This window comes from Bolinopsis microptera, chromosome 10, assembly GCF_026151205.1.
Source record: "Bolinopsis microptera isolate Bmic1 chromosome 10, MBARI_Bmic_1.0, whole genome shotgun sequence".
Classification (NCBI taxonomy): Eukaryota; Metazoa; Ctenophora; class Tentaculata; order Lobata; family Bolinopsidae; genus Bolinopsis; species Bolinopsis microptera.
In genome coordinates this window covers 10,490,922-10,518,391 of record NC_087081.1, presented here as the reverse complement: position 1 = coordinate 10,518,391, position 27,470 = coordinate 10,490,922, and the positions used below count along the sequence as shown (strand labels likewise).

The 27,470-nt window shown below is 37.0% G+C and overlaps 3 protein-coding genes across 4 annotated transcripts; all 3 read left to right on the top strand.

Annotated features, from left to right (window-relative positions):
* Positions 1-1,022: 1,022 nt before the first annotated feature.
* Positions 1,023-3,181, top strand: LOC134821862 (uncharacterized). The gene has a single exon (XM_063832675.1). It carries the CDS (start codon positions 1,128-1,130, stop codon positions 2,556-2,558), a length of 1,431 nt encoding a protein of 476 aa, XP_063688745.1. The 5' UTR covers positions 1,023-1,127; the 3' UTR covers positions 2,559-3,181.
* Positions 3,182-3,459: 278 nt separating this feature from the next.
* On the top strand, positions 3,460-6,296 carry LOC134822385 (ER membrane protein complex subunit 2-like). The gene is made up of 6 exons (XM_063833413.1): positions 3,460-3,649; positions 4,174-4,331; positions 4,694-4,822; positions 4,984-5,117; positions 5,266-5,403; positions 5,753-6,296. Exons 1-6 carry the CDS (start codon positions 3,461-3,463, stop codon positions 5,899-5,901), a joined length of 897 nt encoding a protein of 298 aa, XP_063689483.1. The 5' UTR covers position 3,460; the 3' UTR covers positions 5,902-6,296.
* A 289-nt stretch (positions 6,297-6,585) lies between these two features.
* On the top strand, positions 6,586-16,348 carry LOC134822384 (E3 ubiquitin-protein ligase RING2-A-like). Of its 2 annotated transcripts, none has more exons than XM_063833411.1 (8): positions 6,586-6,724; positions 7,362-7,461; positions 7,724-7,816; positions 8,163-8,283; positions 8,705-8,793; positions 14,896-14,984; positions 15,158-15,278; positions 15,494-16,348. In XM_063833411.1, exons 1-8 carry the CDS (start codon positions 6,613-6,615, stop codon positions 15,714-15,716), a joined length of 948 nt encoding a protein of 315 aa, XP_063689481.1. In that variant the 5' UTR covers positions 6,586-6,612; the 3' UTR covers positions 15,717-16,348. The 2 variants fall into 2 exon arrangements, with proteins under 2 accessions (XP_063689481.1, XP_063689482.1); XM_063833412.1 differs by having other exon boundaries at positions 6,600-6,724; positions 15,497-16,348.
* Positions 16,349-27,470: the final 11,122 nt, after the last annotated feature.

The following is a 27,470-nucleotide window of genomic DNA, read 5'->3' as shown; positions in this document are numbered from 1 at the left end:
AAACTCTTTTTCGACAAGTCTCTGCGTAGTGGCCTTGCATCTTGCAGATCTTACATCTTTTGGTCTGCTTCTGATCTCGCTTTTTGTCGTAATAGTAGGCTTCACTTTTCTCCGACGAATGGCAGGAACCCATTGTCACATCCGTTTTCTCTGATTCATTCTCATTTTCTGAACACTCTCCGTAACATTGAATCTCTCTTATTTCATTTATTTGGTTTTGCAGGTCTTGAGCCCAAGGAGGTCTCTCATTTTTCTCCATAGTAACTGTATGGTACATCTCCTCTGTTTCCACTTTAATGGTCACTGGCTTCATTAGCTTGTCCAATTTTTGCTTGAATTTCCCGAATATTACCAACGATTCGGCCTTGGTCAACTCAGCTTTTATCTCAGCTGCATGATCAGCATGGAACTTGTCTCCTATCTTAAAAAACGTTAAGAAGCGTTTTAGTATCACATCTGTAGGTATGTCTGCATCTGTTCCTTTGGCGTATAACTCAAAGTACACAGATGTGCAATCACTGTCTCCATCTGGAGCTTTTACCTCAAAGAACAACTTGGTTTTCTGAATCGTGGAGATGACCCCTTCAATCAGCTTGCTAATTATCTGGATTGCCACTTTAAAGTCTGTCTCTTCTGAAACAGATTCAGCTACAGCCTTCTCTCCCGGAGTCCTTGAGACGTATATAGGTAGCAATTGAATTCTTTGAGCATCATCCATTTTGAGCATGGTTGTGGATGCTACAAAGTCCTTGCACCACTCAGAGATGCGCTGGCCTTTTCCGAGATATGGTATGGGAAGATTCGTGGAGAAACTCATTCTTTTCTTTGAGCAAGTTATGTTAGGAGGAGGAACAAGGGAAACACACACTTCCTATAGTCAACTTGCTAAAAGGGATAAAGCAATGGTTAATAATGTTATCAATACTATTATATAAAATACTATATAAATACTACCTAACAGAGTAGTAAAAGATTAAGTAAAACAAAATTAAAATTATGGGTCGTGTATATTGTACAGGAAAGCAGACATCGGTAATGTTTTTTACAATAGCATGCATTTTCAGAGTGGGTGGGGTAAAACTATTTTCGTTACTTTCCTGAATCTAATCCATACCTTCTGAAAGATTATGATGACCGTCAAACCGCCAAATATCCTTGTTTACTGTTGTAAAAAGACTAGTGCATTTGAGACAATTTCAAAGGTATTGATGTCTTGTGTTGGGCAAGGAAGATACACATTTTATCAGCTAGATGAATCAGAGCCATGGCAAAGACATTGTGCTCTTGTAGTCATTGCATCACATCCTTTAGACGTCTCTCACCGGGCAGTATGTCAGATAAAACAGTACCGCCGGGATGGGGGGAAGATACTTAGCATGGGTGGATATTTTTCAATGTTACTTCCATTGGATTGCTATGGAGAACCTCCAGGACCATGCCTTGACGACTTGTGTTCAACACCATCACAGCTCGAACTTGGCCAAGGCATGGCAAAATCGCTGCTCATGATACCTTCTAAAGCTTTTCATGATAAAGGTATTTTAGCAAAGGCATTGATGGAGTTAGGAATTGATAGCAAATCTGATAATTGTGTACAGCTACAACCATTAAATGTGTTCAGTCGCAACTCTTCTATTTTAGATCAATATTTCAACAGCTTAAAGCTAGCATGTTCTGTTGACAAGAATGGTGAGCTAATTTATCCTCTTGGAGAAGGCCATCCTGATTCTGATGTAAGAATCCTTAGAGGGAAATGCAGCGAATCTCGATTTTATGATGACCACAAAGACATAGACTTTCCAGAAGTTTTTGTACATAGCAAAGCTGTAACCTCAACACAAGATTTATTGTGGAGTAATTCCGTCCTGAGACAAGATGTCTCATCTATGGCAATACTTGCAGACATTCAAATTATTGGAAAAGGTAGAGGAAAAAATCAATGGATATCACCTAATGGATCAATGTCCCTATCTTTTTACTTTACTCTTCAGCGGAATACCCTATTAACAAAGAAGTTGCCTTTTGTTCAATACATCATTGCTCTTGCTACCATCAAAGCAATAAACAATGCTTTTGCCACAATTCCTGCACTGAAGATCAAATGGCCTAATGATATCTACACGATCAACGGAGAAAAGATTGGTGGAGTATTGGTAAATTGTAGCACCAATGGCACACTTACTCAGCTGTGTGTCGGTATTGGACTCAATGTCAATAATGATGAGCCCACCATATCTCTTGCTAAGTTAACTGGAGAGACCATTCCTGTGCCCAAACTGGCAAGTAAGGTATGCCATGCTTTCATCGAAGAAGTGGATCTGTTCAATGAATTAGGATATGAGCAGTTTGTTGAAAGCTTTTGTCAGAATTGGTTGCATCAGGACAAGAAAGTAAAGATAAGTCTGGGAAATGTAAACTGTGATGCAATCATCAAGTCAATTGATTCAGATGGATATCTTAGTGTTATGAATCTGACAACCCAAAAATCAGTCTCTGTTCAACCAGATGGGAACTCATTTGATATGATGGAAAATTTAATTGCTGTTAAGTCTTCCTAATGAATTTGTGTTTTGACTCATACTTAGATTAAGAGTGCTTTGATTTCTATTATCACAGTGCTGGCAAGTACGACAGTCGCCATTATACTCACTATACAATTGTAATAGATTAAGAAGAACTATCCTAAGGCAGCTGTTATACTCAGCAATAAAGATTCAATAAACATCAGCTAATTGGACACCAACTACCACCCTTATCCCCAAATTCTAGGTATCGACCCAAAAGCAACCCAAATAGATTTGTACAGCATATGATTGATGTAATAAATCGAAACTTATTAAAAACTTAAAGCCATGAATGAATGGGAAAAGCGAGCAACCGATTTCATTCTTGGTATCATTTTGCATAAATGCGGAAGGTTATTCAAATTAATATCATTTCTTTTTGTTTGGGAAAGAGAGACACTGGCAGCGGTCCACTCTACCCATGATTATGGGTTTTGGTCAAATTTAAGTCTTAGTAATTTATTGAATTAGTTTTTTTACTGCCTTCGTGATGTTTTGGATTAATCCTTTATTTTATTCTGTAAATTTGGATTTGATGTGTACCTACTTAGTTTCTACTAGTAGAGAATTATTAAGTAAACATGACATGACGTTTAATTTGGTAGTTTTAGAATTGTGTTTCATGTAGAATATCTTGATGAAGTGATTTTCTTGTTTCATGTTAACATAGATTAAAAAATTAGGCCAGCACAAAAATAAACTTGTTTGCAAACCAAGTCTGGACAAACTACTTATTGAATTCAGATTTTAGCCTTGGTTACTCAGATTCTTTTCAGAAATCGTTGTGAGCCTTAACTTAAACTATAACCACGATTACTTCTAAGAACAATTTACATTGAATAATATAGTAGCTATACTTCATTAATTTTATATTTAAAATACTTGCTCTAGCTGTTATGTTGAGGGACCAAGAAACAGTCCACCCTTTGGGTGAGTGTAAATCATGGCCAGAGATCAGGGACAAGTTACGTTTGTGGCGTAAAGAGAATATCCGTTGCAGTGATCAGATAGTGGAGTTGGGGGAGTATGCGCTCAAACACTACTCCACCAACTTGGGCAGGGAAAAGTGGGCTGTGTTTGAGCAGGTATTTGATTCTTGATTGAGACTTATGATTTTTATAAAACAATTTTATGAAATGGTTTTGCTTTCTGTTTAATTATATAACACATTGTTACAGAGGTATTATTCGATAGATTCGATAACATCACGATAATTTAGTTCGCTATTTTCTATTGCTTCAACGCTGGAATTGTCTTGAATTTATTTAAAAACAAATATAATCGCTTAACTATTCTCGTAGAGTCATGTGCTGCCACCCCACAAATAGCTACATACTAACAGTCTCGTGATCTGATTTGCTGCATACTTTACAGCATCATCTATACTCTATAGTTTCTTATATAGCTGACTCCAATATTTACCGATTTAAAATTGCTCTGTAAAATTTTGATTTGTTTGGAGAGGCGAATCATATACAGTTTCTAGGCTCTTGAAATCATTGAATAAAATATCATCTTCAGAAAACCTCCTCAAATTATTTGTTATATAATAGTGTTGAAAGTATTAAAACTATGAACTTTTACTTTATTAATTTATTTCCCCTCCCAGGTATGTGTCGCAGCTCTAGACCTCTGTCCTGCTAAGATGAAGTTGGTTAACACCTGTATCCAGCAGCTCTCTGAACAGTTCCCCTCTTCTCTGAGGGTTTCCATGTTGGAGGGCCTCAAGTATGAGTATCTCAAGAAGTGGGATGATGCGCTGGAGATGTGAGTTTTATGTGTTTTATGTGCATATTTATAATCAATTATGTGTATTTGTGATCAATTATTGAGATCGACACTACTTGATTGATCTGTTTATGACGATAGCGATCAGTAATTACACAGGAAATTTGATTTGTATGAGACAATGCAATAGAAAGGCCATCTTAGGACACGAGGAGTATTAGCACTCCTGAAACGATATAATTGTGAATTCAAAAATCACAAAATATACATTTTGTGTTTCATTGTCATAATATGGGTATAAACTTTAGACGCATATAAATAATATGTACATATAATGTAAATGTGTATAATGTATAATGTATAATGTATGAATTCGTTATAAACTAATCATGTTTACCCAGGTACGAAGGAATGATAGAATATGAGCCAACATTTCCTGCTCCCTACAAACGTAAAGTGGCTATATTGAAGGCTCAGAACAAGATATCCGAGGCAGTTAACGATCTCAACAGATATCTCAATACTTTTAGGTAGATCCTATCTTCTTGAATAACAAAGTATACAATAGTTGCAAGCCCCCTGCCCCTGCGTAACTCAAACTTGAAATTTTGAAGTCTGATATTTTTGGTTGTATATGATTAGTTTAATAGACTTATAATTATAGACTAATCAGCTAATTAGTTTCTTTTAGTTGTGACCACGAGAGTTGGACCGAGTTATCTGACATCTACATTTCAAACCAAAACTACAAACAAGCTCTGTTCTGTGTAGAAGAGCTTCTACTGCAGTATCCTCATAATCATCTATATCATCAGAGATACGCTGGTAATAACAATGTTTTTGTAGAATTAACCTTACAGGATCATCTTAGACTCAACAGGCTGTTATAAGAATACCGTAATTCATCTGTTAGTCCATCAACTTGAATCAGCTATAATAATATGTAAAAACTTAAAGACCCAATTATTACCAGATATCCTGTTTACAATTGGAGGTAAAGATAACCTAGAGCTGTGTTGTAAGTACTACTGTAAAGCAGCGGAGCTCAATCCTGGAAATGTACGAGCCCTCTTTGGTATCCAGCTTGCTTCCTCTACTCTTTCTAGCATAGGTTTGTCATAACATCAGTACACGTGTCACGCATCACGCATCACGTGTCATGTGTCACGTGTCACGCGTCACGTGTCACGTACACACACGCTGCGCATGTACTGACTGCAGACTATACAAGTACAAAACTCTGCAAGCAACCCTAAAATACATATTTGCATCACACTCCACCCTATTATTGTGCATTTCTTAGTCAGCTTGATCTTTTAAGGACCGGATTTGAAAAAACTTCCAGTTGGTTTTTTAATGGTTCACCATTAAATTTCATCACCATATAACGTCTATTATTCATTCTTTTGTAAATATGTATTCGTTTATGATCTGCTACAAATAAAACAATACTTTTAAAGGTAAATTATCGAGTAAAGCAAAGTCAGACAACCAGTCCCTAGCAGCGTGGGCGAGTGACATGATAGAGGATTATTATAAATCTCAGAAAACATCTAAAAACTTGATTGTGGAAGTTGTGGGAGTTTTAGATAAATTATCTCTAAAATAGCGGGTCTTAGCTGTATGATTGTGGCTAAGATATGGGCGTTTCCTTGACTCAGCCAGGTAGCTGTTGACTGTTGGTTATAATAGCTGGTGACACTGCAAGACTGCAGCAGGAGGTACAAGCTTTTGTACCTTCTCAGCTAAAATCAATGGTGATTGGTGGCATGGGCGTACTGCTTTATGTTTTACGGACACGTTTCGTTTGTTTCTGAGTGCTGTTCCTTAGACCTATAATAACAATTGCTGTTTTCTATTATTCCAGTTTCAAATCTGTGTTTCTCGCTTCGGTAATTAAATTCAAAAAAATATGTTTACGTTGGGATTTCGACTTGTAATTTATAAAAGTTATAAATAACAAAGTCTACTAATGATTTATGAATTTTGATTGATTTTTGATTTGTTATCGACCCATATAATATTTGATCTCATGTTCTAAAAGTTCGTATTCGTTGCTAGATAACTTGATACCAAAATTAATAAACATGAGAATAGAGAATTTGGAGGAGATTCGTATCATAAGTGTACTCATACTGTCTAAAAACACTGGACAGAAATACAGATTTAACCAATACCCACCATGGTTCAAAGGATATAGTCATAAATTTGTCTTGATTCATTGAAGATAAAGGGGAATGATTTAAAATTCTCCATTACAAACGATTAAAATTTAGGGCATATTAAATAATGTCTAAAAATATTTACAATTTAGAGTATAATGTCTACATCAGCCGTGACAAGCACTAGGAACCAACCTACTAACAAATCATGGGAGCTAAGCTTGTACGAGTTACACAGACAGCCTCAACCTGCTATTACTGATGATACTGGTGCAGCTATTTTATATATATTTTATTTTTTTCTTTGTTTTTACATCTCTGTTTTCCGTTTGTTCTATTGTTTCTGCGTAAGCTTTCTTGTTTCGGATAGGTAGTTCTCCTTTTTTCAACAACTTCCACAGTTTAATCATCACTGTTACTAATCAGGGACGTAGCCAGGATTTTTCTTTGAGGGGGGCTGTCGGTTAGCGAAGCGAGCCGACGTGTCCAATCCAGCTGCGCAGCGAGCGAAGCAGGGTGTTTTAGACGACATTTGGCATTAAAGAAATTTGTAGGACAGCAATAAACTGGGATTGAAAAGAATCAAGTACTCACGTAAATTTGGTAACTTCACAACAGCAATCTGCATTATCCAATCAGAATTTACGACTTACTCAGGCCTCATCGTCTTAAGATTTTTACATTTCCTACGGTCTAGGGGACACTATTGACTAGCCCCCCCCCCCTGTCTACGTGCCTGTTACTAATCAGTAATTACCCCTAATTACATTATAATTACAGAGATTGTCTTGTTGTTGTTACTAATCAGTAATCACCCCTAATTACATTATAATTACATTCTAATTACAGAGATTGTCTTGTTGTTGTTACTAATCAGTAATCACCCCTAATTACATTATAATTACAGAGATAGCAGTTCAAGCAAAGGACCTACACACCGAGCTGATGTGCCCTATTTGTCTGGATCTGTTGAGGAAAACAATGACTACTAAAGAGTGCTTACACAGGTGTCTTTTGAATAAAACACATGCCAAATATTTAAAACGTGCCAAATTTTGAACTCCGGTCACTGCTCACTGACCAGTAATTGGTCTCTAACCAGTGATTGGTTTCTAACCAGTGATTGGTTTCTAACCAGTGATTGGTTTCTAACCAGTGATTGGTCTCTGACCAGTGACCAGTGATTGGTCTCTTACCAGTGATAAGTGAGCACTCTCTCAACCCCCCGCCCCCTGGCCCCCCGGCCCCCTGACTGTTAACATTACCCAGGTTCTGTCACGAGTGTATAACCACTGCACTGAGAGCCGGCAACAAGGAGTGCCCTACTTGCCGCAAGAAGCTCGTCTCCAGACGCTCACTCAGGTAACATTGCACGTGATGCCCAAATAAGGTAACATTGCACGTGATGCCCAAATAAGGTAACATTGCACGTGATGCCCAAATAAGGTAATATTGCACGTGATGCCCAAATAAGGTAATACACATTGTACTTTAGGTATGTAGTAGGTTTGTGTTGTCATTGAAACGGCTAATTAACTGAAAAATTAAATGTTATCCTATTTCGTTTGTTTTAAAGGATCTTTTGGGATTAAGTTAGGTGTCGTTCTCGTAGTTTGAAATACTGATTAAAATATGTTCCACGATAAATTATTTTCATATTAATCTAATTATGTAATTAATTATTTAATTAATTATGCAATTATTTCAGACCGGACCCTAACTTTGACAAGCTGATGTCTAAAATTTACCCTAATCGTGAAGACTACGAGCAACAGCAGGAGCAAATGTTTTCAGCTATCACTAAACATCACAGTCAACTATCTTTCCAGGTACTTGTACCCTCCTCGCCTCTCTGCTGTCTATATTAATAATATCTTAGTCCTGTCGATATTAAACAACATTGCGATTTTATCTCCAACAATATTCACCCGAGACGGCACTGTAATTCCTTGCCTAGAATCATTACGTGTTAATCAGGACATAGTCAGGACATAACAAGGCCATGTAAATGTCACTATGACAGACAGGCGTCATAACCAAGTCACAACTAAAAAATAAAAAAGTGGTCACTATACAGACCTAAGATGTCTAAATATTTCAAATGTATCCACCAGCTTCTGAATGCGGATGAACGGTCGTTCATAGTCATCTCGTATCTGCTCTAATAGCATACCAACTCCAGCAATTTACTCTGAAAAAGTACAAACAACCTGACACATGTGTATTGTGTATTTACCTACTGTATTTCAGGCGTGTGTGGAGGAGAGTTTAAAGGTGCAGGCTTCTACACGACACTCAAAAGTACAGTTACCTAGCATTGACGGGTCTAGCGATACCATGTTAGTTGTGTAGTCACTTAATTATTAATTATTAGTCACATTATTAATTATTAGTCACTTAGTTATTAATTATTAGTTACTTAGTTATTAATCATTAGTCACTTATATTTATTAATTATTAGTCACTTAATTATTTATGATTAGTCACATTATTAATTATTGATTAGTTTAATTATTAATATCTATTGTTTAACGAATTCGTTACTTTTCATATAGAGTAATTTTATGATTTTTCTTTACTTAACATTTCACCCTACATAGAATGGTGTTGGTTGTACTGTTCGCAACACTGATTATCTTAGCTGCTGATGCTCGAATTCAGAACAGTGTTGAAGTGAATAATGAGGATAATCCCCTGAACCTGCCGAAGTATCCAGCTTTGGCCATTCAAATGAGCAAGGAGGATTATAGTTATGAAAACCGTTCGCCAAGGATCGAATACAGTCACAGAGGCCAATTCAAGTTTTGTGTAGGAAGAGTTGTAGGGCGTCCGGTTGAGGAGAACGTTTGGAATCCAATAAACCAAACCACATACCAGAACTATTACTTTCGATACGTTAAAGTTGACATGACGGAATGCAAATTCAACCAATTTCCTAAAATCCAGGAACTGTTCTTTGACAACGACAAAAAATACTACCCTGATTACGATAACTACGGTTACAACATCTCCTTACCATGTAAGCAGACGCCAATCAACAGCCTCTACTTCCTGATATACAATCCACAAGGAAGACCTGATTACAAGTTTAAAGTACGCTGGACTGCCTATATCGACATTGGCGTCTTTCCTTCTCCTATTGCACCAATAGATGAGCATTACGAGCCAGATGCCTTCGATCCTGCCTCTTACATCTACAAATTTGACGATTAGATTGATACAACTTTCTCAACGTAGTCGATTCTTTTTTATTTTCAGTAAAAATTTGCAAAATAATTGTATTTTATAAATTTTGGGCAAAAGCGAACTTTTTCCTCATTTTTCGTCATTTTCGCCAAAATTTTAAATGAACATTTGTGTTTACCCATTTACTTGATTGGCAAGTTTTACTTTTACCACGAATATGCTGTTTCCAACTTATGAATTTCTTTAGACTTATTTTCCGATAAAGAAACGCTAAACTATCTATCCAAATGGTTTTCATTCATTATTTTTAAAATGAAAAAAGACTTTCCTGGGTGCTCTTATCTATGACTTCTTATCTATGACTTCTCCGCTTTGATGCATTCTTATTGGTTTGGAAACATTCACTGGTAACGGATTGTTCTTAGGATATCGGGATTTGTTTTAAAAAAGTATGTTAAATATAGATTTTTGTAAAATTTGCGAAACTTTTATTAAATTTGTATGTTTCCATTTGTATTTCTTTTTTATGAAGATGACAAATATTGTGAACTGTTATATATTGTATTTTTATCTTTTACATCATTTTAATATGATTAAAAAAAATAAAAAAAAAAAAAAAAAAAAAAAAAAATACAAACTCACAAAGCCGTACCCCAGCCTACTACTTATACTTGCCGCGCCAAAATTTTCACAAAATTTTTACAAAATCTTTAAGGGATTATAGCTTACATCTTATGGTTATAATGAAAACCCTCGCATAAAAATATATAGTCATGCCCGTGCTCTTATCAGCTTATCGTAAGTTACTAGAATTGTTGCCCGAGTTTTTTAAACACTTTAGAATAGTTCTGAAATCAGTACCGCTATCGTAATATTGTAATATTGTAGACTACGTTACGATTCTATCTACACACAGAGCTGTATAGTTCTTGATAGGTAGGTCTAACAAGTTTTCTTTTTCTTCTTTACGCTTTCTCAGCACACAGTTTATTCCTCATTCATTCACACGCACACACATTAGCATTTTATACATATTCTTAGACTGTACAAGCTATTCTATACACCATACTATACACTCTTATCTATTTAATATCTTACTTAATTATTCACAGATATCTGGTATTTACACATCTTGAACAATGGTTGAACCTAGTTTCAAATCACAATGCTCAAGTTGCTTCGGGTGGTCTTATGCTCCTAGAAATGTTTTCATTTGTCCTGTATGTGACAAACCAGTTCATAAAAAATGCCTCAAAGATTATCTTGGTTGTATTACATGCTGTCAAAACCTAATACCTGGCTATAGAGTAACTTCCTACGAACTTAATGATAATTACAATACAATAACCCCCACTTTTAACCCCTATATTCGTTCTCACGTACTGAATCAAATAGGCGAACTTACTGATGAAATAGAATCCAGCGAAATCGAACTCAACAATTGTATATCGGAGATATTGGTTAGCTGTAAGTACCAACACCCTGATAATATCAAGACCCCTAGCAATCGCGAATTTAAGATACTTTCGTTAAACGTTAGATCACTCGTGAAGAATATCTCAAATTTTAGAGAAGAAATAGAAACATTCTCCAAATTTGACCTCATCTGCCTCAATGAAACCAACTGTAAAATTTCTAATCTTCCTAATGGTCTGAATGACATTGAAATCAAACAGTTTTACGAGCCCTTTATCAAAGAACCTGCACGTAAATCTGGAAAAGGAGGTGGTCTTGCGCTCTATATTAACAAACACGTTTGTGATTACGATAAAATACAGGAACTCGAACTCAATCTGAGTCCAGAAGAAGTTACTTGCGGAGAATTTCAATTGCTTAAAATCAACAATTTTAAAAACGGAAATAAGACAAAAATCATCGTAAATTTCTACCGCTCGCCATCCACAAGCCCTAAAAAATTCCTTGAAAAGTTTGAAAACGTGCTCAGGGGTCTTGATAGACACTCCAGAAAGCAGATAGTCTTCCTGGGTGATGCAAATATTGATCTTATAAAATACGATACCGACGCTTACAGCCAGGATCTTATAAGCTTACTAGAAAAATATGGGTTTGCCCAGACTGTCTCCAAGCCTACCAGGGTAACTGACCACAGTGCAACGCTTATTGATCACGTGTATACTAATCACGTGACCAACGTTATTAGTTGTAATGTCGTGACGTTGGATATGTCAGATCATCTCGCGGTTAGCACGACCATTAGTTTAGGAGCCACACCTAGTTTGAACGAGCGATTCCGTAGTCAACGTGTAAAGAACAACAACACTAGCTTGAAATTAGAGGCCCGTGTATTTAACGAAGCTAATCATGCGAAATTCAAAGAGCTTATTGTAAGTGAGACCTGGGATGATGCTACCTCCTCAACGTGCGCTGATGAACAATACAATTCCATCTATCAAACGTACATGAAACACTACAATACTGCATACCCCCTGAAGCGCGACAGTTCGAGAAGAAAATTCGAAAGAGCTGACCCAAAGCCTTGGATCTTACCCTGGCTTGAGGCGGCATGCAACCGCAAGAAGTTACTTTTTTTTGAAAAAACTATAAATCCATCACAAAAAAACAGCGACGCGTATGATAAAATGAAAAAGTTTTGTCACAAACATGTGAATCTAGCCAAAGAAAAGTACTATAAAAAAATGTTTGACAAATACCAAAACTGCTCTAAAAGTCAATGGAAAATTATCAATGGCCTCCTGAACCGTAACAGAAAAAAGTTCGGACACACCCGTCTGAAGGACGACGATGGCACGATTATAAGCTCCGATCTGGCAGTCGCTGAGAAATTTAACGGCTACTTCTCCGGTATTGCAGCCAGTATCAAGAGGCAAATCGCTGCCCGTCGAACCTTTGACCCAGGTGGTTTCAAGCATTTTCTTAAGGCTTCGTGTAGTAACTCGATGTTTCTTAAGCCTACATCACACGGTGAAGTCCAAAAGATAATATCAGGGCTTAAGAACAAGTCCACACTCGATTGTAAAATTGAGCCATTGAAAATTGCAAACAGCTGCGAAAACTTTACCAGGGCACTAGCTAATGTCATTAACTGTTCGTTCTCCAGTGGTACCTTCCCAAATGCTCTAAAAACTGCGAAAGTCGTTCCTATCCACAAAGGTGGTTCAAAATTGGAAGTAGCTAATTATAGGCCGATCTCTCTTTTGGGATCATTCTCGAAAATTTATGAGAAACTTATGCATGCTCGTGTTTTAGAATTTTTAGATAAGAACGATTCTCTTTTCGAAAATCAATACGGATTTCGGCCAGGAAGATCGTGCGAACATGCACTGCTCAATGCCCAAAATTCTATACTACACTCTCTGAATAAGAAACAAATTTCCCTACTGCTCCTGCTCGATTACAGTAAAGCCTTTGATGTGCTTGATCATGAGACCTTGCTTAAGAAGCTTGACCATTATGGGATCAGGGGAGTCGCGCACGAATGGTTTAGATCTTACCTTTGTAATCGATCTCAATACGTAACTTTAAACGGAACTTGCTCTTCTAGCATGCCCATAGTTTACGGCGTACCTCAGGGTAGCATTTTAGGACCTCTCTTATTTGTAATTTATATAAACGACCTACCTGGAATTAGTGATTTTGCAAAGTTTATCCTTTATGCCGACGACGCAAACATATTAATTAGTGGAACCACCCTAGAAGAAATACAATTAAAAGCTAATCAGCTAATTTCACGTCTTGTAGATTGGGTAGGTGTTAATGGGCTATCTTTAAATGTAAAAAAGACGTGTTACATGATTTTCACTAGAAAAAGAATCGACTTCAGCGGCTTTAATTTGTCCATTGACAACACTGTAATCGAACGTAAGACTGAAGCAAGATTTTTAGGAGTGATCCTAGACGAAAAGCTCACTTGGCAAAAACACATTACGGCCGTTAGAATAAAGATGGGTCGCTACCTCGGAGTTATGTATAAGCTAAAGCACCTTCTACCTATCAAAGCCCGCCTAAACATTTTCCAAAGCCTTATCCAATCCCATCTAAATTTCTGTTCTTTAGTGTGGGGATTTGCCTCAAAATGTCACATTGAATCTCTGTTCACCAAGCAAAAGCAGGGAATTAGAGCTGTTATGTCAGGATATGTAAATTATAGATATAAAGACGGCAATCCCCCGGAGCACACAAAAAGTGCGTTTAGATTGCATAATATCCTAACAGTCCATAGCGTCATTGTAAAAAACGCTCTTATTCTACTACACAAAGTAAGGAACATGCCAAGCCTTCTCCCTAAATCCATCAAAGAACTTTTCCCTCACGATATTCCCACCTATAATTCCACATACGAACATAACCTTTCTTGGTTCACAACTTACAACGGCCCAACATTTAGAAATACTCTTTTCTTCAAAGGACCCATGCTCTCTATTACAAAACAAAGTAAGGATATAACTATTCCAAGTTCTACCTTTTCAATTGAAATCTTTAAAAATTCAGCTAAGCGCGAACTCCTCAAGCTGCAAAGCTCAGGAGACGATGAAAATTGGCCAAATTTCTTACTTTATAGTATACCTGGGCTAAGAAAGTCTCAAAGAGAAGGGCGCTCGCAAATAGACTACAGCACCGAGTTAGTAAGCGACAACGCGTAAAGAAAGATCACTCGCGACAAATGACTTACATGATCTTTTATCAACAACATATCATTTTAATTTCACTGCCATTATGCAATGCCGAATTTACATCTGCCGCGCAAAACTTTTTATCTATTATTATTAAATAGTAATTAGCATGTTTACAAATTGCGACTTCAACCAGTTTTGCAGACCGTTAGTTATATAGTACTTTTAGTAGGGCATTTATTTTAATATATTTATTTTACATTATTATATTTTAGTGTGACTTCTATAATTTCATTTATGTAATAACCATTGATCAATAAATTGCGGCACACGCCAACCTCCACCGTGGGGTTTCAAAAAAAAAAAAAAAAAACGATTGTTGTATCATTTTAATTTGAGGCTTTGAAGAGAAATATTCATCGTTATCTATGATAAAAAATAGTCTATCAACAAAATGAAAAAATGGTGTCACAACTATTCAGTTTTCATTGCTAATGGAGACTGGTATCACGGGGGTGACATAAATACAAAGTAGAATGATACACGATTAAAGGTCCTGAACAGACATCTTTACTTCAGTCCCAACTCCCCATACTATTAACAGTTCAACTAACCTAATAATTAGTAATTAGTCATTAGATAATGAGGTAATTACAATTTCAGTCGCTGGAGTGGAGGACAGAGTTCAGATGAGGAAACGTCGTCAAACAAGAGGAGTAGAGTGTGTAGTGCTAGTGAGGATAGTCTCGAGGGTACTTTATACTTTTATATCACTAATCTAAAATCTTACACTTGGATTAAAATAATCTGACACTTTTTGACATAAATCTAACACTTAAAAAAATAATATAACACCATACACGACCAATCGGCATGGCATCTTGATAATTCAACACTTATGTTAATTAAATTGTAATTTTGCCAGGAAGTGTAAGTGACACAGCGGAGGAAACAGTGGAGATAATCCTGAAGCCGAGAAATGCTAACTCAACAGCTGAGAGCAGATATCTGAAAACAACAAGCAACGCTTCGATTCAACACATCAAGTGAGTCATTTTTCCCCTTACTTCAGTTTCTATTATTCACACTTTTCGTAAAATGTTACTAGTAAAAAGTGTAGCACAAAAATTTTAACCATTATTTCAAGATTCCTCTGCATATGGCGATTAAAACCTTCGTGTAACACAAAGCTAACATATTTCCCGACACGTGATGCCCATATAAGGAAACATATTTCCCGAACTAAACTAAACCCCTTCAGAAGATATCTGATAGTGCGAACCCCACAAGCTGAGAGCAGGACTCCAACCAGTGAGGGTGCGCCGCCTCCCCCACCTCCCCCACCTCCCGAAACTACCTTCATCATCACTGTCATACACGACGGTAACCACGTGACTCTTCCCAATAACATGACCTTGGAGACTGTGATGGACAGTTACGTTAGTGAGGAGTGTCCCCTGGAAATGTACTTTGCTCCTGTTTAGATGTGGGGGAAGAGATGTTATCAAAACTCACAATATTCGAATGTTAGATACTATCAAAATTCAAAATATTTGAATATTAGATACTATCAAAACTCACAATATTCGAATAACGGATACAATATGACTCACAATGTATTTTTACAGTTCTGAGATCACTAGAAACGACACCTTCTCCCGTTTTTACCATGTATTTTAATTCATCGTTCTGTTCCACATTACTTAGTTTAGGGGAAGTGACAAAACTATCGAGGAGAACTGTATAAACACTAAACAGTCCCAACTGTCACTGACTTCACGCAGTGTATATCTATACTTGTGGGTGTGCTTTGACGAATTGAGTTTGATATTCCGGGAACAGTTTTATCATCATAACACGGAAGTAAAGAAATATCGACTTGCTCTTTATCAAATCAAATATAAGATGTAAATGTCAATGATTATTTTAGATGGCGAATTTTTCTGTGGAACAAGAGACAAGAGAGACTCTTGAAGAGCGTTCATTTAATTTTTCAGCCTTCAAACTATCTCAATCCTTCGTTTATTCCCATTGTATCCATTTAAAAGGATGAATATGTGATCTCGATTGAAAATATTAAAAGTATGTAGATGTTTCAACGAATTTCCCTTAATTATGTGAATGGTTTCTTTTGTTAAAATTTGCCAGTATTGCGTAGGTCACACTGCCAAACGACGTTTTTGTGACGCGCGAGTTTTTCCAATGTATTCATTAGCGCGCACGACCGCACGTACGTGCGCGCTGTTTTCATGATATTCTGTAGAAATTAGTACCGTCGGTAGAATAGATAATTATAGATGACCTAATATAATACAGCTTCAAGATTGAAGCTAGCCAGTCGCGATGCCGCATCACTCAAAAGCGAAGAATGAATGCTGTCTGTTGAGTTCCTTGTTTCTCTATTGGGTGAAATAACATGACTCAGCTTTTCCTCATGCGAGACAATGAGCGTATAGTAGGTAGAATTTTAATTCTCTCTCCCTCGAGATTGTAAGACTGCAGCTGGTGTTTATTAAAATATTCTCCTATCTAGTTTGCATACACAATACACAAATTGACTGATGTAATTCCCTCATGGCTTGCTGGTTACCATACAAATGTATAACGATATCGTATTAATCACAGCTAGAAATGTTGAAATCATCTGAGTTGCGCGGCTCTCAGACGTGCACGTGCCATTCATGCGCTTACTTGGCCGCACAATCGTGTTTTATTACCAGCTTTCGTTAATTCGTTTCACAACTTACTTCTCGTTTAGTTTTTTCACATCAGAGGCAAAATAGACGATTATATGACCAAAACAATATGGCCTAGAAGTGGAAACGGTTGGCAGTCAAACTGAAAATGCATACCCCATCACATGGTATGTTGTCATCCAATCAAAGGGAAGTTTTTGATCGGTTATCTTGAAGCAGCATGGTATCAGAATCATTGGCGTGTATGAAATCAATATTTTCAAAGGGTCGTAATTTTACTTCTGAGTATCGTAGTCTATCGAATGCAATTTTTTCTTTGTCATTTGTTTGAGAATTTTGTGTTGATGTACTTTACAGTTCACAACCCGACCCGTTATGTACGCCGTTGTTTAAAGTGTCGATTCCAAACTTCAAATTTATGAATGATGAAGAAGTAAGGGGCTTATGTGTAATTTTGTTGTTACATTTTTTCCGATATTTGTCTTTAGAATAAAGTGAGCAGCTTTTCAGCGAAACATAGTGAAATGCCCCCTCGCCGGCCACAACCGAGTTAATCAGTACGCGATGCATGGCCATGATTACGTGCCCTGATCACTGATCGGAGACCCCATCGGCCATTGCATCACGAGTTACGTAGGTCACGTTTGATTCTAGCCAGACTGTGTGATGTAACCAACGTGATAATCTAAGGTACGAACTACGAGGCCCGAGGGTTTAATAATTTATACACAATCAATATTGTGTTACCAACATTTCAATGATGAACTTAACTATATGACTTTGATACCGTTTCACTTGTGATCTGGCTTGGTTGATAACAATTCTTCTTTTAGTTCCAGGAGACGGGAACTTTAACGTTGCGAATTTCTCTCAAATAGAGTTTGGAAGCTAGCTGGTACGCGTAGCCGAACAAGCTAAAGCTTCGAACAAGCTAAAGCTTCGACCAAGCTAAAGCTTCGACCAAGCTAAAGCTTCGACCAAGCTAAAGCTTCGACCAAGCTAAAGCTTCGAACAAGCTAAAGCTTCGAACAAGCTAAAGCTTCGAACAAGCTAAAGCTTCGAACAAGCTAAAGCTTCGAACAAGCTAAAGCTTCGAACAAGCTAAAGCTTCGAACAAGCTAAAGCTTCGAACAAGCTAAAGCTTCGAACAAGCTTAAGCTTGTCTCGTGTTCTAAACTGTAAATAATGTTTTGAACCGATTGAAAGTCTTCTGTGAATTGTACTGATATCACAATGCTGGCAAGCATTACCGTCGCCCTTATATTCACAATACTATTTACCCCCTATACTATTATATCCCCTTTATTGTTTTCCAGGCATTAAGACTCATCGAAAGTAGTTCAGCAGGTACATTTAAGTTCAAAACATTCTAATTCAATGTTAAAGATGACAGGAATAAGAAATAGTTATATGGAGGTCTTTAAGAAATTTGCGCAAAATACGCGCCAGCATGTTATACGAAATTAGGTAAAAAACCCAAAATCCCCATATTCAGGTGCCTTAAAAACCATGTTAAAATTGAGTTAGAGATCTGAAACTTTGCAGGGCGTCTAGACCTTGTCCAAATCGACTGTAAAAATAATTTCATGTTTCAGGAGTATCGTGAAGTGGGTTTTCTGGAACCCCTGTTTTACAACAGATTGTCGTGAAGATATATATATATGTATGTATAGACGCTTTTTGCAGTCAATTGTAGCCTACATTTAAGTGTCCGTAGATTCGAAAGTATAAACGATACAGTCATCTCGAACCACAGGTTTTAAAGATAATCGTTTAAGCTTTAGTTTACATTGTATTGAAAAATAATTTAACTTCATCATCATCACTTGATGACGTCATCAAGTTAAGTGTTTTTAAAACTTGACTTTTGACAAAGTAACAACTTTTCAAATCGATTTTACACTATTAAGAAGTAATTTTATTCAAAATCTGAGGACATTTTCATCTTAGATAATTGTTCAAGCATTCCGAAAATCTACCGGAATAGTTTCCTACCTTGCTCCTTCATAAAGATATTTGCTATTGAAGTTAGTGCTTTTTTGAAGAATAATTTTATAAAAACATAAAAGTTGTGAATTAGTATTCTCTGGTGTTGGGCCATCCCTTGGGTTGTGGAGCTCAATTTTGCTTCTTAAAGGTGTAAATTGTGTTATAGGCTAGTTTTAAAGTTAAAAATCGAAAAGTTGCACACGTGGGGACACGCCCAAACTGATTTAAAATAGCTAAAATCACTAAAAATTTTGATTTTCACGATTTTTATCAACTTTGGAGTCCCGTTGTGATCCAAGTTCTTTTTGAAATCTTCTGAAACTTTGCATGCTTATCAAACCATATATTAAATACCACTATGCAAAAATTTACGGTGATTCAATATTGTATGCGCACGCAACGTCCGCTCAAAGTTTGCACGTGCGAAAGGTGAGAATTTTGCTCATTCGTGATTTCGAATATATTCTGCTTTCCACGATATTTAAATGGCATTATATATGAATTTAATGCAAACTTGAATGAGTAAAAAGTGCCATATTCAGTCGGTTATCGACAGATATACCTAACTAAACACAAGGAAACGTTTTCAAAGGCAGAATTTCGAAATCGTCGAAATTACCTCCTTGTTAATGAAGTTTCGACTGTGTAAATTATCCTGACATTATAATCAAAAAGAGATGATATTTGACCAAAACCCATAATCATGGGTAGAGTGTACCGCTGCCAGTGTCTCTCTTTTCCAAACAAAAGGAAATGATATTAATTTGAGGAACCGTCCGCTAATGCAAATTGATACCGAGAATGAAATCGGTCGCTCGATTTTTCCATTCGATCACGGCTTACGAATTGTAATAAAGCTTATTGATTTGAAAAAGCGAGCGACCGATTTCATTCTCGGTATCAATTTGCATTAGCGGACGGTTCCTCAAATTAATATCATTTCCTTTTGTTTGGAAAAGAGAGACACTGGCAGCGGTACACTCTACCCATGATTATGGGTTTTGGTCAAATATCTATACTATATTTTAAACTTGACGAAATTTCCCCGGCAACGGGGACATAGAAGAAAAAACACCGAAAATCGACCTCAAAATGACTCTCTGGTGAAGCCAAACCCAGCTCGCAAATGGAGTTGAAACCTCGCCATTTTTAGCAGGGTTGTAGAAAAAGGATAGGAATAGGCTATAGCAGTCTTAGAATTTTGATTTAGGCTTTAGATTTTTTATAATTAACGTCGGAAGTGAGGTTAAATAATCGTTAGAATAATGCCAATGGCGTTATTTTAGCAAAGGTTTACTGCGCTGTTGCGTAGCAACGATAAAAATGCACGTGCGCGAGCAAGAACATCTTAACAACCCGCGTTGTTATGCTGTATGCTACGTCATAATTTCAAAACTAGCTCACATTTACGCTCACGCTATGACTTATATTCATAACTTTGGTTGTGATTGGTATTTTTTGATGCGGTAAAAAGTATCGTTTTGGGAATCCGAATACTAACAACGCTGTCGCCATTGTTAGATAAATTCCATTATGTCTACAGTATAACAGAGCTATATGATGAAGAGAAATTAAAACATAACTGATTTTTGAAATTTCCTCGAACAAAGCTTTCGACTAGCGGGTTTCTAGTATAGCTGGTTCTGTAATCTATTGCTCCACTAAAACTGTAAAAGTAAACCTAGATTACAGCAATACAGGCCTTGGTTAATAGTTTTCGTGATCAACAGTTGTTAATGTTTCCTTTCGTAGCCTTATAGTCCTGATCGTTATAGGAATGGCGCGGTTATTTTTCACTTTATTTGCAACTTAGGACTGCTCATCACCAGCTCAGAGATCAGCTCTTCAATTTGCTGTTAATGCGTTATTTACCATGAAAGGACGTGTTGGTCGACACCAAAGTAATCTTTTAAAGTTTATTATAAATGATTCGAATAAAATAAACCTACCATTACGTGATATTAATGATCTTTATGATCTTAGGGCTACTGCCTCTAACAGAGTTTTGTGGAGAAAATTATTTACCTCATAATTAACCTTTATTTTTCAGAGAACTGTTATGTTTTTTGGGCACTTATCAGTCTCTTAAGATGTTTCTTTACTATTTCGAGATTGTTTTAAAAGTTAGATAATAATTTGCAACTTATAGCATTGATTGCCCCGGCACCCCTATTGATTCTTAATCCAGTCGTGATAATCTCGATTTTGCTAGTTAAACTGCATGATTTCTAGAATTATCTTTATTTCAGGGTACATGGGCCGGGAGCAATCGTGGTTTCCATGGCTACACTGGATTAGCTTTTCGGTATTTAGATTAAACAAGCAGTCGCGGTGGGAAAAATAAAATGAGAGTTATGGGTGAACACGTTATATTATGCAGTGGTTTGAGTCTGTTTGTTGAATTAAAGATGGACAATAAATTATATCATTCAATTATATTGAATTAAAAGTGTTTGCAAGCATTTTGTGCCCATAATTCATCTCTCGGGTTTTAAACTTTTACAGATGATTTCGCCACCCACAACATTCTTAACGTGCATGCTTAATTTACTTAAAAATGTTGTTTGGCAGTTTTGAAATGATTCGTAGGTTTTCTAACCAATGACATCGCTGTAATCGTTCTGTAGATGCCAAAATGTCTCGATGAGCTACAGACCATTAATCATTGTAAAATGAACAGAAACTTATTATTGGGCTAATTCCCCCTGCCTAGTTGTTAAAATACGACAGTTGTTAATATACAAGTTGTTTGTTCATTGTTGTTGGGGTTTCAAGAGTTAACCTGAAGATCTTGCTGACAGATTTACCGAGGGGCCGTTCATATATTCACGTATCGTAAGCCATTTTTCAAAGTTCCTCAACGGATCTAAATCTTGTGATGATAACTTCACTATAAGTATAAGTATAATACGTTACTTCCAATACTACTGCGGGAACATGAAACTATAAAGTTCGTGTTTTTCTGCTGAATGTAAATATAAACAGGGAGATCAATCTCCGTGCGCTGAGAATTGAGCTAACTATGTTTACTACACGCACTTCCAAACCAATCTGTTTTCTACACTTACAAGTATAGTACAACTTGCTTACACTTTGCTGTCTCTCTTTCCAGCAGTATTAAACCAGCTGTGTTTGTTGCTTGTAGTGACGCGCCGGCCTTATTCACTTATGGTCCCGAAAGCGGAGTTATTGGATTTAGATGACTTTTTAGAGAGGATTAGATGAAAATTTGAGGGAGATGCAAAACACAAAAGCAGTAGTAAATTTGGGTTTTGCTGCTCTTCATCAATAATTACCTAATTTTCTTACGGCATAGCCCTGGATATTTATATCGACGCTAAGTATCGCGGGTTGACAGTTTATTTTTTATTTGCAAATTGTATTTATTTGTTCAAATCTACGATTTAGAATCTGTTGTCAAATTTATGATCCTTTCTCAGTTTTGCTATTTCATGACTGGTCTTAAAGGTTATAAACTGCCCCTTGATCATCCTGTCGTCTTATTTTGATATGAACAAAATCACGGTATTAAAATAGAGGGGGGGGGGGGGGGGGGGCTCATGTTTTGTGTCCGTTTTTGTCCGCGCGGTACCCTATTTTCTGAAGACGGACAAAATCGCATGTACAAAAACGGACAAAAAAACATGAGCCCCCCCCCCCCCCCCCCCCCCCATTAAAATAGCATATGCAAACATGGCCAAATTCCTTGGAGTACATTTTTAACAATCTTGAAACAACCGGGTGTCGCGGTCCCTACAGCATGATGCATGCTGTTGATAATTTATTTTTAAAGTTCTGTTAATTTTAAAGCTTTTGCCTAACTTTTCAGCTTTCTTATCATATTCCACCTCCTCATAAACTTCAGAGGAGTGAAATATCTTTTACTTTCTAGAACAAATTTTAGGACTTTTTGCCTTCAAATTGGTTTGGAACTACGATGATGCCAAAATGGTGAAATACCGTCGCGTGTATGTATACTCAAAATGAGGAGCTGTCGTAATATTATATACCACAATTCTAAACCGTGTACATATTCCATGACACGCATATTCGGGAGAATAATTAAAGATGGCCCCCATGCCATGAGTGCATTGATATATTCGTATTCTGAGAGGTGGAAATGATGTGCTCTTGTATTCCGATTTACGGACGATTACACCTCATACGATCCCGCGGGTCACTTCTGTCGCTTTGGGGCGGCCTGCCAAGTACTGAATATAACATTCTGAACACACCGTATTCAGCTCTCTCTCTCTCTCTCTCTCTCTCTCTCTCTCTCTCTCTGGAAAGTGCCAAGTGGTTGTACACGCTGGGCGGGAAGGCGAGAGTGAAGCGTATTTGTTATAATCAATCCTTTGATGGCGAAATAGCGTGAAACAAAATTTTCTCAAAAATAAGAAATTTAATGTTTAGTTTTGCAGATAGCTCCCTTATAGTTATACAAACTACACGCCAACTTCATAACCCCCTTCATATTACCCTAAACTAGGTCTATTATAAACTAGGTCTATCATAAACTCAGTCTCTCAATCTGCTCTTCATTAATTCCTCAATCATTGGTCTCCCTCTCTCTTACTGGGCGGCGCTCAGCCTGTCATTCCGCCGAATCTCTATTCGGCGTATGTTTATGGACATGATAGGTACCTAACCCCCCCCCCCCTCTCTCTCTCTCTCTCTCTCTCCATGATGTGTTAAGAGTGTACTTTACAGAACAAAGCTCCCTGGTGACCTGTCTGACAAAGATCCAGAATGAGCAAACGTGAGTCTCAAGTCAGAGGGAGAGAGAATGAGGGGTGTTCTATTATCAACTCTGACCCGCGGGAGAGAAAGTTGTACACCGCCTCATGGGAATCTGAGGATGGCTGATTCTTTCACCCACAAGCTAACTTTTAATCGTTTGGGGAGGTGTAGATTTATATATATTTATATACAATTATATTGTTAACAGTTCCGGGCTGCTAAACCAAGCGATATAATGTAGATCTAACAAAAAACAATGATCAGGTCCCCTGTCCAGACATCATGTGTGCTACTACTGATTGTGTGACCCCCAGACACTGCCTCCCTAGCAGTAGTAGGGGGTGAAGTGTTAGACAGGACGCACACTCATTCTACCCACACGGCACACTCAAATATATATACACCTTAGCCGCACGGCCACACATTTCCCCCGATTCCATGAGGCGAACATCACGTGACATCAGTTCAATCAGAACGCGTGTTGAGTGTCACGTGACAGGAACTGACCAATCAGGGTCCGGGAGACCGGTCACGTTGTACTTCAAATACTGGTGGTGATTGAGGTTCTCAAATAAGAAGCAGCCCCCAATGAGTTAAGGTTCGATGCCGTTAGTCTCTCTGTTAGTGCCACTATCGTTACACGTGCCGTTTTCTTGACGTGATGTGAAAACTACATCACCATGGTGATGCATCACCATTTACCTTAGTTTGGATTTTTTGACGTCATCATCACCATTTTATTGATTTCCGCTTTTTCAATGCCGCTTTTGTCACCATTTTTGCCACTGCGCTATTAATTGTTGCAGCCAATTATTGTAGACACTTTGTACGCGCAGCATTCTTCCTGTATTTTTACAAGCTGTAAGTGTAACCTGTATTACAAATCATTGTAAAGGTTCGCTGCTCATTCTTATAGTATTAATATTTGGCAGTTTCCTGATCGGTGATTGAAGTAGTAGGTACTTAAGTTATTGTATTTAGGGTTAGTTTGGCAGGGATCATTTCTCTAGAACAGTATCGTGTACGTCCTCCATTACAGTTGACTTACGTCCTACGTTCTCCGGATTTTTCGGTAATAAGTCGACTCGAAATTAGATGCTTGATGAATTTAATTGACAGCAAGCTTCTATAGATCTAAATGCTGAATACAGCTCGTTCGGTTTTAATTAGCCCCGAAAGAGTTCGGTGCCCCTTCAACGTTTTACTGTTATTTTAAAATTATTGTGCATGTTTTGACAGGTCTAATTACTTTGCTCTAAAAAAATAAGTAAGATTAATTACCTTAACATTTAACGTTAGCAAACATATTTCATATAATTATCTGGGATATGGGTCATTTAGTAAACTTTTGATATCGACTTACACCATGATTGAAGAAATACTGATTGATATCATTCCAATTTCCAACGAGAATCTATCGTTTAATTTTGTGTGATAGATACAGTTCAGTAGAAACCTCCCCGTAGCTACGGACATCTGTAATTTAGGAAATTTGCTTTTGATTAAAAGAAAATTTAGGATTTCCGCAACAGTAATAGCGACACGGAGGTTGATGTTTCGGAAATTCTACTGAACCTAATCAACAAATAATAATTCTATTGCGGTAATAAGAAAATAACTTTCTATTTTTGCAATTTTATTTATTTTTGACGATCGATTGCATGCACAAATCAGCTACCGTCTTCTTTAATAAGACATTTAACCTGGTTCCATAAATGATTCCGGGCTTGTCTCAATACTACTAGTACTTATATGTAACATTTAAAGTTATTAAAAGTTATTAAAAGTTATTAAAAGTTATTAAAAGTTATTAAAAGTTATTAAAAGTTATTTAAAGTTATTTAAAGTTATTTAAAGTTATTTAAAGTTATTTAAAGTTATTTAAATTTATTAAAAGTTATTTAAAGTTATTTAAAGTTATTTAAAGTTATTTAAAGTTATTTAAAGTTATTTAAAGTTATTTAAAGTTATTTAGTTAGTGTCCTTTCTGCCGGCTACTGGAGCCTTTTTACGGTCGCTCAAATTTGTTAGCTAAGTTTTGGGAATGATTGCAGTCTTTATGTTAATCGAGATAAAGTAAGAATAGAATCACGGACCCAGTTTAAAGAGCATAGTCGTTTATTCTGTAATTAAATTTAATGATGCTTATTACATATACAATCACTAATTGATTCAATCGTACTATGTGTTGATCTATTTAATCTTATTTACAATTACTAATCAAATAACTTGGATAATTAATGAACCCTACACAATTTTATAAAATTGATTCACCTGAACACCTTTTAAATGACCGATACGCCTTACTTGCTTCGTTTACAGCTACCAGTAACGCATAAAACGTTTCAAATGATTCACAGCTCATGTAGCTCATGGAGTCCAGGTTTCAGTTAAAACGCTCTCTCTTGTTTTAATGATCTGGAGATGTGTTTAGTCGGAGGGTTCTCACTAATGTCCTCTTGTGGAGTTGTAAGAATAAGTACCGTGACGGTCACGGTGACGTCACGGTGACGTCACGGTGACGTCGCGTGTGCCGTGACGGTAGTCAGGGGAATGTAATCTGGTGGTTAGTGATAATGAATATTTTAGATATATGGAAAGGGATAAACAGAGGGCATTGATAGAGGAATTTCTTTGTCTGCATTAGAGAGGTTCTAACAAATTAAAGCACCGTCATGATGTAATCATTGCAGTTTACTACACTGCATCTAATTAAATATAAGTAGTTCATAATTTACGCAGAAATCTACGGAAATTCGGTCACGTGATCAATCGTATCCTCATTGGCACAGACCAGTAAAGCTCTAGCAATATTGGCCAATATTTGTCAAGTTTGTTACTGATTGGCCGGCGGGAATCAAGTATTAGTAATGAGTAAGGGAGATGGACAGTGGTTGGTCTAAGTTGGCGAATGTTTCCTTGTGTTTGGATTCGCACCCGATAGCTTGGTGGTGCGTTATTACTGTCTCTGTGTGTGATGAACTAATTCGTTACTTGCTCTGTCCTATTAAATGTTGGATTTAATTAACATTTAATATGAGCAGAACCCTATCTCTGATGGCTGAATAATTAGACTTATTAAACCAGCCTTGAGGTATATCAACTGCTCCTTCATAATATTTTTATATCTTTAGTTACCAACCAGCCATCAGAAATGGTTAGAAGTTAAGCTAATACTAGTACTTAAAACCTGTCCAAAAGTATATCCATCAGCCAAACCCTAAAACGAGACCTCACCTTATTTATCTAATGTTACAGTAAATGTCAATTAAGTTATTACTCGCAGTTTATAAGTGTAACTAAAGTAACTAAAGTAATTTCTCCTCGCGATGAGGTGGACCTCTGTCCCTGTCCTCACTACTCGACCCTAGTAGTAGTACTTGTACTCCCCTCCGGGGGCATTATTCCAGCTCTTGTCACCCGCCATTACTTTGATGTTCTTTATGATTGGATGAAATCAGGTCACCTGATGTGATTTGCAGTTATAATTGGACAATTCTGAACACGATTACTTAAACTGTTAAGTGTTAAGTCCCACGTGTCAAACGTTTTGATCACGTGACATAAGATTCGGTTGTACCCTCGATACTGATACTGATACTGTATTTCAGGCATTGCCAAAACCAATTTTCTTTTTGCGCTGTACTTTTTTCCAATTAATCAAACCTCAATGGTGTGGTTTACTTGATCACGATGTGTTAATATGAAAATGAGCTCACGATATCAAATGTGAGATATTGGGTATCAAAACTTTTTCTTTTGATGATTTCTCCTCCGGATCGTGTCTGTTTGATACACTTCAACTCATTCAAA

Coding starts and splice junctions, on each gene's coding strand:
- LOC134821862 (XM_063832675.1), top strand. CDS start 1,128: ATGATGACCGTCAAACCGCCAAATATCCTTGTTTACTGTTGTAAAAAG.
- LOC134822385 (XM_063833413.1), top strand. CDS start 3,461: ATGTTGAGGGACCAAGAAACAGTCCACCCTTTGGGTGAGTGTAAATCA. Junction 3,650..4,173: donor AGTGGGCTGTGTTTGAGCAG/GTATTTGATTCT, acceptor TTCCCCTCCCAG/GTATGTGTCGCAGCTCTAGA. Junction 4,823..4,983: donor AGATATCTCAATACTTTTAG/GTAGATCCTATC, acceptor AGTTTCTTTTAG/TTGTGACCACGAGAGTTGGA.
- LOC134822384 (XM_063833411.1), top strand. CDS start 6,613: ATGTCTACATCAGCCGTGACAAGCACTAGGAACCAACCTACTAACAAA. Junction 7,462..7,723: donor ACTAAAGAGTGCTTACACAG/GTGTCTTTTGAA, acceptor AACATTACCCAG/GTTCTGTCACGAGTGTATAA. Junction 14,985..15,157: donor TAGTGAGGATAGTCTCGAGG/GTACTTTATACT, acceptor TAATTTTGCCAG/GAAGTGTAAGTGACACAGCG.